The 14,669-nt window shown below is 33.2% G+C and overlaps 1 protein-coding gene across 1 annotated transcript; it reads left to right on the forward strand.

The window, feature by feature from the left end:
• Window positions 1-371: 371 nt before the first annotated feature.
• LOC141698316 (putative disease resistance protein At1g59620) lies at window positions 372-3,233 on the forward strand. Its single transcript, XM_074502999.1, has 2 exons — window positions 372-974; window positions 1,260-3,233. The coding sequence occupies exons 1-2, from the start codon at window positions 518-520 to the stop codon at window positions 3,149-3,151; spliced, it is 2,349 nt and encodes a 782-aa protein (XP_074359100.1). The 5' UTR covers window positions 372-517; the 3' UTR covers window positions 3,152-3,233.
• The last annotated feature ends 11,436 nt before the right edge of the window (window positions 3,234-14,669 follow it).

A 14,669-nucleotide genomic window follows, 5' to 3' on the forward strand; every position in this document is an offset into this window, starting at 1 on the left:
GATCACTGATTTATTAAGCGAAGATTCTCAAGTACTGCATGGAGTGCATGATGAAATTCAAGAACTGGTGACGGAACTCATGCGGATCAAGACTTTTTTACCAGATGCTGATTCAAGGTTACATGACCAAAATATCCGAATTCTGCTTGCGGATGTACGGGAGGTTGCCTATGATGCTGAACATGTCGTCGAAACTTATCTTGTCAAATCTTTATCATCCCCTGGAAAAATAATGCAGTGGATGAACACAGGGACGTTTTCAAGAAAGCTCAAAGATATCAAAAGAAAGATGTCTCTTCTCTTCAATCGCTTTCGTGATTGTAATATCAAATCAACATTAGATTCCCCTGAATCATCAAATTCATCTCATGGACAACCAGGAATGCTAAAGCGATTTCACACTTTCACTACTGTTGAACCAGAGTTATTTGTTGGATTTCAGGCCGATGTTGACTGATTGGTTGGATATCTGGTGGATGAAAGTGATGACTCATACCCGCTCATCTCTATTTGTGGAATGGGAGGTCTGGGTAAGACAACTCTGGCTCACAAAATATACAATCATTCCACCATCAAGACTCACTTTGCAGGTTTAGCTTGTGTTTCCATTTCACAAAAGTGGCAAACGAGACAAGTGTTGCAGAGAATACTTATAGGTCTCGTCCATGAGAAGAAAGAGGAAATCTTTACTTGGGACGAAGACAAGCTAGTGGAGAATCTGCTACAAATCCAGCAAAAGAAAAACTGTTTGATAGTACTTGATGACATTTGGTCAAATGATGCTTGGGATTCTATAAAGGCGGCTTTCACTGCAGAAAAATCTTTAAGCAAATTAATGCTTACAACTCGTAATGTTGATGTTGCTCGGTATGCAAATCCAAAAGGATTCATTCACCAACCAGAATGTCTAAGCCCAGATCAAAGTTGGGAGCTACTTCAGTTGAAAGCGCTTCCTACAAGAGGAGGTTATCTAGGTACATATGTAATTTACACGCATTCATTATGTTTCATTTCATATGTTAAGTAAAACTAGACTTGGAAAATCCAATAAAATACTCTAAAACTTCTAGAAAATTGACAATAAATGTAGTTAAACCAATTTTAGAAATTACAAAAAATCAGTTGCAGAAGAATATGTTGCATAGTGTCAAATTACTGTCTTGCCTATTTCTAAATGTTTTATTTTAACTTAATTAATAGGCCAATCTCAATATTATGTAGGCTTATACAGATATTTCTTGTTGTTTTGTCTGTTACAGACATTGCTAGAGATTATAAAAAGATGGAAAAAATGGGAAGAGAAATGGTTAGAAATTGTGGCGGTCTTCCACTAGCTATAATGATTTTGGGGGGAATTCTTGTAACAAAACCGACCTTTGATGAGTGGAAGAAGGTGTACGATGATAGTATATCATCTCTAAAAGAAGGGAAGGGGTTTGGAAAAAACCAACAAGAACAACTGTTTGACAATTTAATTCGGAGTTACAACGTGTTGCCCCCTCAACTGAAACCATGCTTTTTATATTTGAGTAAATTTATGGAAGATGAATGGATAGATGCAGAAACTTTATATCAGTTATGGATTGCTGAGGGAATGGTACTATCCAGTGACAAAAGGGAAGGAGAAACAATGATGCAAGTCGCTGAATCTTACATGGGAGAACTGGTCCATAGAAGTATGGTTCAAGTGAGGTTTAATGATTTGGAATCATCGCTTACAAAGTTTGATAGTTGTTCTCTTCATGACCTTATGAGAGACCTATCTTTATTCCAGGCAAAAGCAGAAGTGTTTTTCGAAGCAATTGATATTGGGGAAGGAAATGACTTGAATCTCAATCGTTATGATGTCTCTCGGGTTGCTAAAACTAGACAGCTTGTAGTTAATGACAAAAGAGTCGTAGAAGCTAATTCTTACTTTACCAAGAAACCGAATCACCAACAATTCCTATCAATTTTATTTCGAAATGTGGATCGTGAAGATGAAAGTCAGCAACTACGATTGGGACTGTATTTGGCCAATTTTAAGTTACTAAGAGTTTTGTCTCTTGAAAATGTAACGCATAGTAGACGATCCGTTTTAGGTACCTTTTCTGGTACAAATATTGGAAGAGTATTAGGCAGCCTTGTTTACTTGCGCTATCTCAGCCTAAGGGGTTCTAATTTGAAAACTTTTCCATGGATACATAACTTGGTGCTGCTACAGACTCTCAACCTAAATGTGCCGGATGATATTTTTAAGTCACCGGCGTCAAGTAATGATTTGGGCAAGTTGTCATTTTTGCGTCATTTGTATTTACCTCTTCGGGTCTCTCTCAAATCAGTGAAGAATACCAAATTAAGGTTCAATGGGTTGAGCAAATTAGAGACACTCGAGAATTTCGATACAAAGTGGTGTGAGGTTAAGGATCTGCCAAAATTATCCGGTCTTCGGAGACTAAAGCTGAAAGTAGAGGGTGGTTATGATGATGTGAAAGAGATGTTAAAGTACTTATCTGATTTGGCCTTGTCATCAAATTCCTCTATCGGGTGCATGAGCCTTGTTATGCGGATATCTGCTGATCCAGGATTCAGAAATGATCCAGACATGATCCGACAACTGTTTTGGAATTATAAGTTCAGCCTTCAGGAATTAAAAATGGTAGGCAAGCTCCCAGAGTTGTCTGAAATATTTGAGGAGCAGCGGCAGGAACTTAATCATAATCATATTGATGTGTCTTTGATTCGTATCACTGAGTTAACCTTAATAAGATCGGACCTGGAGGAAGACCCAATGCGAGTACTGGAGAAGATTCCAACTTTGAGGGTATTATGGTTGTTTTTAAACGTATATAAAGGAAAGGAAATGGTATGCTCAGCCATGGGTTTCCCAAGACTCACCCGTCTTTATCTGTGGCGTCTTGACAATTTTGAAAGTTGGAGGGTGGAGAAAGGAAGCATGTCTGTTCTTCAAGTGTTGCATATTCGTAAATGTCCAAAGTTAGAGGAGCTTCCAGAAGGACTCATTTTTCTCAACTCCCTTCGACAACTAATATTGAGTTGGATGCCTTCAGAATTATGCGACAAGGTTCGCCCGGAAAATGGTGAACAAGGACCCGACTTTTACAAGGTCGCTCATATCCCTGATCTCTTCATTGTAAACAGAAAAGCTTGATTCACAATTTCCGTTTCTAGTTTTTTTTTTAATTTTTTTATTAAAGTACTAGTTGGTAACCGTGTGAAGCACGGGCCGGGAATTAAAAATATTATTATCACATTATTATTTACATAAAACTGAAACTCATAATTCGGGTAAAATACTAATTTAAATATAATAGATAAAATGCTATTAAAATATGTAGTTAAAAAAACGAAGGTAGGTGTTACTCTAAAATTTCAATATATAGTTCTAGTTATGCATGCACCTAATTATTTACTTATACAAATCTAACATGTTAACTCATTAATACGATTATTTTAAAGTAAACCGACGCTTGGATGTTCAAGAACAAATAAAAATTGATGGAAAATAAAATTTACAAAGAGTGAAAGTTATTTTTTGTCAGTTGAGATTTTATTATATAAAATTTTAAAATTAGTTGCATAATTTTTTAGTGAGTACCAAGATTTGGGACATAAACATGGTTTCGCTTATTAGTATAGATAGTTGATAGTTGATAACCCAAAACACGAGACCGAGACTAAAAATATCGAATTAATATTTGTAGAGAATTATTCATAATCTGTGCGAAACACGAATTAAAATTAATATATTAATATCAAATATTAAATTGGTACTTGCAAAAAATAGTTATGTGTTTAAAATAATCGAATCAGTTATGAAATTTTCCACTATAATTCTAGTTTTGCATTGTTTTACTTGATATATAAATCTAACATATTAGTTTTATTTTTGTGAAACGAATTGTATCCCTATCTTACGAACCAAATATCTGTTCTTTAGATATATATATATATTTTTTTGCTAAATATTCTTTAGATAATTTAATATCAATAAAAAAATAAGTAGTGTTTTTTCCTAAAACAATACTTTACCTTACATTTTAATCTTAAATTTACTAGCTTAAATCCCGTGCGATGCACGGGTTCCCGTTAATATTTAAAAATCTTATCTATCCCGTCATATTCTAATTTTGAAAATATTTTTATAAATATATAATAATTATAACTTTAGTAGAATAAATAAATTCCGTATAGTGGTTTAACAATTTAGTAGTTTACCGGATATATAACACTATTTTATTTAATAATAAAATATGTTGTGCCTGTAGTTTAGTAGGATAAGTAGACTATATATCTCGTAGTTTAACAATTCAGTAGTTCAGCGGATATATAACACTATTTATTTATTTTCTTTAATAACCAAAATTAGTGAATAACCGTTGAACCAAATTATACCCCATTTCGATTATTATAGTATAGTATAGATTAAAGTCTTCTATGTATATTATCAAAATATTATTTTCGAATCATCACATATATTACCCACAAGGATTGACTCAGTTTGTTAAACAGGGTATAACTATCCTCTTGGTCACATGTTCGAATCTTGATTCACGGAAGAGAATTTATGATTATGCTTCCTAAGGCAGAGAATGTCGCACCCGAAAGATAGCGGCTGCGAGTTATCTACGATATAAAAAAAATTATCATATATATTAATTTTTTATTTAAACCATATCTCATTTCAACGTAGCAAGCTAACTTGAAAATTGTCCATGTGGATTCATACATTAAAATACAAATTAATAACTAACATTTATTAATAAGCGAAACCTTCTTTCAAGTGATATTTGGTGTCACTTATTTTTTGGCGCCACCACCTTTAGGTTTCACTTTTCATGATTCATGTTATAACTCTAACTCTAATTGTATTATTATTATCTTTTTTATTCCTATATGACTTATAAAAATATATTTTTATAGTTAATCCATCAAATATTTTCAATATGTTTATAAAAAGAAACTAAAAATTAACATATATATATATTGTAGAGTTGAGTAAATTTTTTGAGTTTTGGTCAAATAAACCCGAAGTAATGAGGTATTTTATTACTAAAGACTAACTACTGATATATAGAAGTTTTTTTTTATATATCGTAGTCGTAGTAGCACTGAAAATCAAACAATATCTATTTTTACTCAACAGAGCATGAGTCATGGATCTGACATAAAAATAATTCATATATCGTCAAGACTAACTACTGATATTTAGAAAAAAAAATTTCAAGAATCTGAATATAATTTTGTACTAATATCTTCATTCAAATCATTTTAAAGTTCTTTTCATTTATGATACTAATAATTCTTTTTATAGTAACTTGATAACATTGTATACCATTTTTCTAAAATTAAATATTTTCAATTTGATGATTTTTTTTTAAATATTAGTTGAACTTGTTAATCATTTCAAAATATGGACTAATATTAATTATTTTATTTAGATAGCATAACATGGATTAAATCAAATAGTACAATACATTATAGTTTTAACCTTTTCTCAAATAATTTAAAATAATTGTACAATATTTTCCAACACTAAGTATTTTTTTTGTAAATTTATTATTGCTAATTTAATTTTTATTTTTCAAAATACTGAATTATATAATTTTACAAGTTTATTATATATATATATATGATAGTCCTTGTTTTTAGTTCAGTACGGGAGTCCGTATATGTTCTGCAATTGAAATAATGTAAAAAATAGTAATTTTAATACATAATATCAAATGACTTGGTCGTATAAATAGCTCAAAAATATTAATTTATATTAATATAAGATGTTATAAAATTCATCCTTATTGGTAAGATATTCTCGTCGAGCTCATGATTTAAATTTATTAAATCTAGATAGTGATGATGTATTTTCGGCCGAGTCATGTATTCAAATTTCGAGTATTTTTCAAAATGGTTAAAATACTGATTTTGAAGCTAGAAATTTTGATACATAAATCAATTGACTTGATTCTATAAAGATCCTAAAGTTATTAATTTTGTTGGTAAGATTTTCTCGTCAAACTCGTAATTCAAATTAAACCTATGTAGTGGCATGGTATTTACGGGTAGGTCATTTAGTCAGACTTCGAGTATTTTTTGAAAAATGGGTCAAATTCTAATTTTGAATTAGAAATAAATCGAAATACGCTAATTATAACTTATCTAAATATGTAGTACAAATATATATTATTTATATAAGTGTATCTCTTTTTAACATATAAAAAATTAATTATGTGTACAAATTATTTTTTTATTAAAAATATATATTAAAAATATATGAGACATACTTTTCAAACTAAATTATTTAATAAATAAGATAATGATCCGTTTATATACTGTACTTAATTTTATACCTCAAATTCAATTGTTCAAAACTAACTCTACAAATATATTAATAATCATGTTTAAAATTAAATAAATTGTCGTTATTTACAACACTCACATATTATGTGTATAATAAAAAAACTTAAGTAAGAGTGTGATATAGTGGTAAAGTGATGTGTTTATTTAATTTACCCCTTCAATGAGACTATTTAATCTCTTGAATTTATCCTCTTGTTCTCCTAAAATACAGGGGTAAATTAGTCATTTCAATGAGACTATTTAATCTCTTGAATTTATCCTCTTGTTCTCCTATTATATATTGAAGAGATACTTTACCCGTTTTTTGATTCTTATATATCACATATTTATATTATTTTTATATAAACAAAATCGTATATACATTGTAATTTCTAGATTCATACCTACAGAATGTTATTTTAGCACCAAAATGCAAATTTATACATACATAATGAATATTTTAACAGAAAAAATTATGCAATCACAAACTATATAAAAAAACAAATTCAGCTAACAATAAGAAATTTAATATGCAATTACTTAGTGTTGTTGATTTAATTTTTTATTAAATTATCCATCAATCGTGTCGCGACTAAAGTTTTGATGTAAAATATTAGTTATGTCTTTTTGAATAATAGATACATAATAACGTTAAGTTTGTTGTTATAATAAAATTTGAATTAATGAAAGCTACATATTATTTAAAAATAAAAATTGCAATAATCGTACAATTTTATTTATTATATATTTTAATAAAAAATTAAAATAATTTTTTATAATCATTATTAAATATTGATATTTTGTTCTCGGCTCGTGCTTTGCACGGATTATCTACTAGTAACAATTAAATTACAAAAAACCATTGATCTTTTATATTATTTGTACTTGTACATGTATTTTTACTATTTCCAAAATTTACCAAATATTGACAATATTAGTTAGTAACTTCTCGACAATCAACCAATTCCAATGGGTAAGTTACCAAGATTATATTACCATATCAATTTCGACAACTTATTATCAATCTCTATTCGAGATGTTTAAGAGCCTCCAAATCCATTTCTTATAAATGTTATAAAATATTAGAATTTTAGTAATTTAGGATATTATTAAGGATGATAACTGTCAACTTGTGTATAATATACAAAAAAGTGATAAATAATGATATATCAAATACAAAATAAACATAAATTTTGTGTTTGGTTTCTGAATGGCTGAAGCAATTGTGTCTCTTGTTGTCCGAAGGCTCACTGAATTATTGTCCGAAGAAGCTCAAGTACTGCATGGAGTGCAAGTTGAAATTCAAGAACCGGTGACGGAGCTCATGCGGATCCCGACCAGGGGCGGACACAACATACTTAACTCTCAGGGGCTGAAAAAATTTCTAACTCGAAGATATTGTAATATCTACTTTGTCCATATAATATTGTTTGTATTAAATAATGTGAATAAACAAAATTTATAATTTTTTTATTTAGTTTTTGATATTTTTAAAGCAGAAATGAATCAAATTATCACATTGTAATTTAAGTCTTGTTATGATTAAAATTTTATTAAATAAAGATGTAAATACCGGATAATATATTGTGTATTATTAACTTATTATTTGAATGTTTTGAAGAAAATCAAATAAAAATTAATAAAAGAAATATTAGACAGTTTGAATTAAAAAATGCGTCATTTGAAACGATAAATCTTAATTTTGTTTTAGTTCATGAAATGAAAAAAAAAGAAAAATAATAAATCACAACTGATCTTTACAAAATAAATGAGAAAATGAGATTAATAACTTAAAAATAGGTTAGAGTGTATCTAACATTAAAAAATTAGTATAAATTAGAATATGCTTAAAAATTATATTTAAAAATATAAAAATTGTATTCAGTTCTATTTTAGGCTATGCACACTAAATGTGTTATTTCTAATGAACTAACAACGAGATTTACAGAAGAGGGGTTGAATGTAAATCTCAAAACTTTTTCAAGTTTTGAGCAGTTTTAAGGCTAAGTGAATAAAGACAAATGTGTGTGAATTGCTTTAAGCAAGTGCAGACAGATGTATATTCAAAACACAAATGTAAATAACACAAAGACCTTTAAAAACTTTTCTGGTGGATTTGTTGTTCCACCAGAGATGTGTATTTCAGAAAATCTATGATACAAAGAATTGATCACAGCTGCATCCTAGTACAAACTAGATGATTTTCTCTCTATATTTTTCTAAACAGCTCTGGAAAATCTTATCTAATTACTAGCTGCCACTTGGTATTTATATCACCAAGTTTTTCAAGTGAAGACAAAGATAAAGTACAATTATAAAATAGTTCTTCACTTGTTTCTACTCCATTTTTCTATCCAGTACAATATGGGATAATCCGTTGACTATTTCCTTTTGTACCAGAGTGAAACGGTTGCTTTTTCTTTTGTTCCTCCAAGAGCCTACCACATTCCAGTTGTCTCTGTCAACCCATGTGCCTATGTCATCTTTATAAACTGTCACTATCAACTGCTATGGAACTGAGCATCCATTGAAGCTTTCATCCGTTGATGGCTTTATTCGTTGACACTCTTATCCGTTGATTCTTTATCCGTTGATATTTTAGCAGTTGAAGCTTTATCCGTTGATGCACTCATCCGTTGATGGATGTTATCCGTTGAAGGTTTAGAGACATCCGTTGAAGCTTTGTTTCTCATCCATTGAAGGCCTTTAAACTATCAGTTGATACTACTTCATTTATACAAAATTACAAGGCATGAAATATTTACAATTAGCCCTCCTATTTGCATATCCTCTAGTAGTCAACATGACTTATAATTTCCCACAACTTCTAAGAATTATAACTTAAATACAGAGACTGAAATGTGCTACAATACTAAACTTATTTCTAAGTAAAGCTACTCCATCAACGGATAGCCAAAGTGGTCTTATCCGTTGAGGCTACAAACACTAGATTTCTACTTAAGTGTTTTGTTAAACATATCATCAAACTAATGCACATATATTCCTAACAATCTCCCCCTATTTATGTCTATAAGAATTGTAGGCATAAATTCAGGGTTAACTTGATGATAACAAAACACTTAACAATTATATGAGTTGACACTAAGTAGAAATTCAAAAGTGCTGCAAAAGTATGTGTACTGAGATGGAATTGAAGATTTACAGTGTTTCCAAGGGTGCTCCTTTAGCCTGAGCAAATCATCTTCTTTTCCTTTGTACCCTTGTTTTCTTTCCTAGCCCCCTGTCATTTTCCTCAACTTGGAGTTGGAGTTGTCTGTAGAATCAGCTTCATCTTTATCACTGATATCCAACTTAGATTGCATGTCCTTGAGAGTTTCATTGCTGGCAATCTTAAGCTGGTCTTCAAGTCTGAAAAATCTTCTGACTCCTTTATTGTCTCTGAACTCCATCAACCAATGAGGTAATTTATGAATTGTGATTCCATGCTCTGGGATGAATAATGTTCTAGGCAAGGAATTTGGTTCCCTCCAAGTTTTCATTATGCTGGCAATCTTGTTGAGAATCTCAGTCTTGGTAGTTCTGGTAAAACCAGTGTCCCTTTTTATAGCTGAGTAAACTCTAATCAAGGTAGAATAACCCTCATTTAGAACTCTATGAAGTGGCCAAGTCCTTTTATTTCTTCCTTTATACTTGAACACTAGCCTTTCTGGTAGCTGTCTGTAGGCATCTATTCCCCTCACTTCCTCCAGCTCATCCAGGTAGAGTTCAATATCTGTGCATTCTTTTATGTCACAAATGTGAACATAATCATCCTTAGAGGTTGGTGGCTTGGGCTTAGGTTTGTGTTTCTGAGTGAATTTCGTTGAGGTTGGGAGAGGTGTGGATTTCGATTTTCTTTTCAGTTTCTTTGATGGTGGAGGAGTAGTTAAGAAGGTAGGCAATTTGATGGTGTCCCAATCAATAGGTTCCTCTTTAGGGATGATTGGTTCACCATGGATATTTATATTGGGGTCAGCAATAACAGGTTCAGGGATGGAAGGTAGTGGTTTAGATTTTGATTGGGTTGCCTCAGTGTTATCTTCACTTTTCCTTTGTGCATTGGCCTTTCTTCTGTTCCCCTTCTGCCATTCCTTTATTTCCTCACTTCTTTCCTCCACACTTTCACAAAGCCGATTCCCAAAATCCATATTTATATTTTCAGTCTTGTCTTCACTCTTGTCTTCAATCCCTTTCTTCTCTTCTTCAAGTTGGTTTGACTTTAGCTGTTTTTCAGCCTTTGCATGTGCTCTTTTGTCAGCTTCCAACTTTTTAACTTCTTCCTTTAACCTCATGATCTCTTCATTCTTGGCTATTGAGAATTTGGGATGACCTTGAATCACACAGATTCTCTTTCCCTCTCTATAAATAACAGCCATATTCATTCTTTCCACTGCATCCTTGGTCTCTTTGTGCTTTAAGATATTACCACCCAAAACTTTGTCTTCATCAGGCTTTGGAAGAGGAAAATCCACTTCTTTTAGTTGAGCAAAGTTTAGAGGGTTCTTTATAGAGTCCTTGTTAAATCTGGTGGTTGGCTTGAGTATCATGGGTTTTAGATTCCATGAAGAAGTTTCTCCAACCTTATTCCTCCTTACTGGATTTTGCTCCATAATGATTGGCTCAACTTTTGTGATGTGTTTCACAGAAAAAGATTTTGAAGTTGTAGAGCCAAACACTTGTTGTATCCTTCCATCAATTTTCTTCCATTGCTTTTTCACCTGAATCTCAGCTACTGCTATCTAGATTATGTCAATTCCATCAAGCTTTCCTTTGAGTTGAAGTGTTGGAGAAGTAGTGATGGCAGGAACTAGCACTTTGGATATTTGAATTTGTGTAGATGGCTCCCCTTCACCTTCCCTTTTATTCTCCCTCTTTTTGTTATCATCAAGGAGAGGGGTTAAGCCCTGTGCTTTAGCCAGCTGCATTAGTAGATTAGTCTGAGACTGTTGATTTTGAAGAATGGTGATCATAGAGTTTTCAATAACTTGAACTTTTTCCTCCAATTTGGCCATCTTCTTATCAGCATCTGATTCTTTTCTCAGTCTCAGTAACAGTTCCTGCATGGTACCAAAGGGCATAATTGAGTCCAGCTTCTCAGAATTGTAGGACTTCAAGTCAGCTATTTCTTGTTTGAGTTCATCCACACTTAGATTATATCTCAGTTGTTGTAGCTTCATGAGATGTAGAGAATCCAAGTGGGCTTGAAGAATAGCCTTGGTACCAGCATGTGATGTGTTCTGAATGGCCTTTTGGATAGACATGATTTGTTTGACTAAGGATACATTGAATTGTCCTAGTGTAGACTCCTTTGTCAATGCCCATTCAGGTAAATCTGGAATAGAACTAGGGCCTTCATCTCCCCCTAAGTTTATGCTTCCATCAAATGAAACAGAGTCATCATCATTAGAATTTATTCCAAATTCCTTAGATGGCTCACCAGCTGTAGAAGGCATCCTATTGACAGCAGCTTTAACCCTTTGTAGAGATTCTGAAGTATGTACTAGATTTAAAGTCTTTTCTGCCTCCTCATTGCCTTGAGTAGCCAACAACTGATAGGCTGACACAAGATGAGTAAAAGTGTCAGCATCCAAGGAAATATTATCAATTACAGCTTTGTAATGTTGCTGAAATTGTCTTTCCTTTTCAGCATCATCCACAATCATTGACTCACTAGCAATGGCTGGATCCACCCTTATACCCTCTGTACCTGCTTTTCTCTCAATTTCTCTCTTTTCTTGCATCAGGGGCTCCCCCTGGCTCACATCCCTCACACCCTCACCTTCACCTACTAAGGTGGTACTCCTCTCACTTTCTTTTGCCATGCTGGAAGAAATAGCATGCATATTTGTACTCTCAAGCTCTCCTTTTGCCTGGGAGCAACCCAGCCTCACACTCAAATTTTCACTCCCTTCCCTCAGCCCTATAAGTGATTGTACAGTAACCATGTCTTCTACACTTGGAATTAATTCAGTTGTTTGTGTAGAGACCATCAACGGATAAGGAATATCCGTTGAAGTTAAAACTGATGGTATCAACGGATAACTGCTGTCAAGCTTATCCGTTGAAGAACAACCACTTGTCAACGGATGAGGGATATCCGTTGAAGAAGGAAAAGAAGTAGAAATTGAAAGTGACATAATTGTTGAATCTGTGTGGATTGATTTTAATTTAGGTGACATAAATTCTTCAACTAAGTCTGAAAGAATTGGCTGATGATCCAACAAATCATCTAAAAGATGATGATCACCAGTATTTGAGTGGGGTTTCTCCCTGAGTTGTAAAGAGGGAAAATCAGGAATTGATGTGAATAACATGTCCACATCCAGAGATGGTGATGGAGAATTTGGTGATTGATGTGTGTCAATTTTGAGAGAATGAGGTTGTGACTCCACATTTGTTGGAGTCACATCAAGCTGAATTTGAGAAGGCATAGATACAGGTGGGTGTATCTGTACAGTGTGTGCACCCTGTGTGGAAATTTGGGTTTTGACCCTCTTTCTTCTTGTAAAGGCTTTTGCAGGTGAGTGTGTGGGTTCAGTGTCCCTCCCTCTTTTGTTCTGTGTCCCTGGATGGGGACTATTTTCAATAGCTGCGCCCTTTTGGGAGGATGCAACTAGGGATGAGCTTGAATCATTTTCAACCACCACAGCTTTTTGAGAAACTGTGGCTTGGCTAGCTGGGGTACCACTCACCTCTCCTACCTTATCCTGGGGGTTTTCTTGATGTTCATCCCTTCCCTCACCACTCACACCCTGTTCACTCCCCTCAGGGTTTATGGTAGTTGTTACAACTGTTGTCTTTTGAGAAACAACAGAGGTGGCTTTCTTTGACTTTGGTTTTGAAACTTTAGATTTGGTGGCCTTGGTAGGAATCTGTTGGGGCAAAGACACAGATTCCATGGCCACTCTTGAAGGCAAAGAAATAATGGGGTTGGAAGTAGTAGGAGTTGAAGAAGCATTTACCTCACTTACCTGAGGTGCATTCATGATTGGTAAATATACCAATGGCACCTTGTTGTTGAGGTCCATCCTTAAAAGGTCTGCAAGGACCCTCTTCTCTTGTGCCCAGCACTTGAGCTTATTATTCTCATTATTTATGACCAAATCTTCAGCAACATGGTTAGCCAACAACATAAAGAATCTAGCATAGTAGATGTTATGAGGTCTATTAGCCTTGTTACCTAACCTAGTAGCCAATTCTAGCATAACATAATTGCTAAAATTAAAGTACCTATCAGAAACTAGCATATAGAGCATATTAACAAGAGATGAAGTTATTGCATCAAAATTACTAATTTTCCCAGAGAAAACCTTGATAAAGGCATCACCAAGAAAACTCCATTCTTTCCTAAGGCATTTTCTCTTAATACTGCCTAAACTAGTAGAATTAAGTGAGTAGCCTATGGAATCTAACATGCTAGATACATCATTACCAGTGTGTGGTGTCATGGCATTATTCTCAGGTAATTTAAAGCATGACTGTATATCATCACAGTTAATACAGTGGTCCTTACCTTTGAGAGAGAAGGAGATGGTCATATCAGTGGGATTGAACTCAGCCGTTGTCCAAATCTCCTCAACTACCTCACAGTAAATCATTGGGGCCTCCAGCATTGCATAGCTCAGTTTGCAGTTCTTGATGAAATCCATCATCTTGTGATAATCTGAGTGGGCTTCATTCTTTTCCACCAAAGCTATAAAATTGTTTTTCTCATAGACAAACCCAGATTGGGACATTATCTTTACCACTGGTGCCATTCTTGTGAGTAGAAGTTGCAGAGAAAAGATTGAGGGTTTTGCAGAGAAAGGATAGTAAAAGCTTTTGAAGATTCAAGAAAGCGTAAAGTATAAATGAGAAAACAAAAGGACTCTTATACTTTCTCAAATTAAAAAGCGTAAATAAAATGATTAAATAATATTTTTAAGTAAATTACAACTGTTAGGAATATATGTGTATTAGTTTGATGATATGTTTAACAAAACACTTAAGTAGAAATCTAGTGTTTGTAGCCTCAACGGATAAGACCACTTTGGCTATCCGTTGATGGTGTAGCTTTACTTAGAAATAAGTCTAGTGTTGTAGCACATTTCAGTATCTGTATTTGAGATATAGTTCTTAACTGTTGAGAGGAATTATAAGTCATGTTGACTACTAGAGGATATGCAAATAGGAAGGCCAATTGTAAATATTTCATGCCTTGTAATTTTGCATAAATGAAGTGGTATCAACGGATAACTTAAAGACCTTCAACGGATGAGAAACAAAGCTTCAACAGATGTCTCTAAAGCTTCAACGGATAACATCCTTCAACGGATGAGTGCATCAACGGATAG

This window comes from Apium graveolens, chromosome 11 (genome assembly GCF_009905375.1).
Source record: "Apium graveolens cultivar Ventura chromosome 11, ASM990537v1, whole genome shotgun sequence".
Taxonomy (NCBI): Eukaryota; Viridiplantae; Streptophyta; class Magnoliopsida; order Apiales; family Apiaceae; genus Apium; species Apium graveolens.

Excerpts from the sequence above, each read along its gene's own strand:
- LOC141698316 (XM_074502999.1), top strand. The coding sequence starts at position 518 with ATGGGAGGTCTGGGTAAGACAACTCTGGCTCACAAAATATACAATCAT. Across the intron at positions 975-1,259 it reads TACAAGAGGAGGTTATCTAG|ACATTGCTAGAGATTATAAA; the intron begins GTACATATGTAA and ends TGTCTGTTACAG.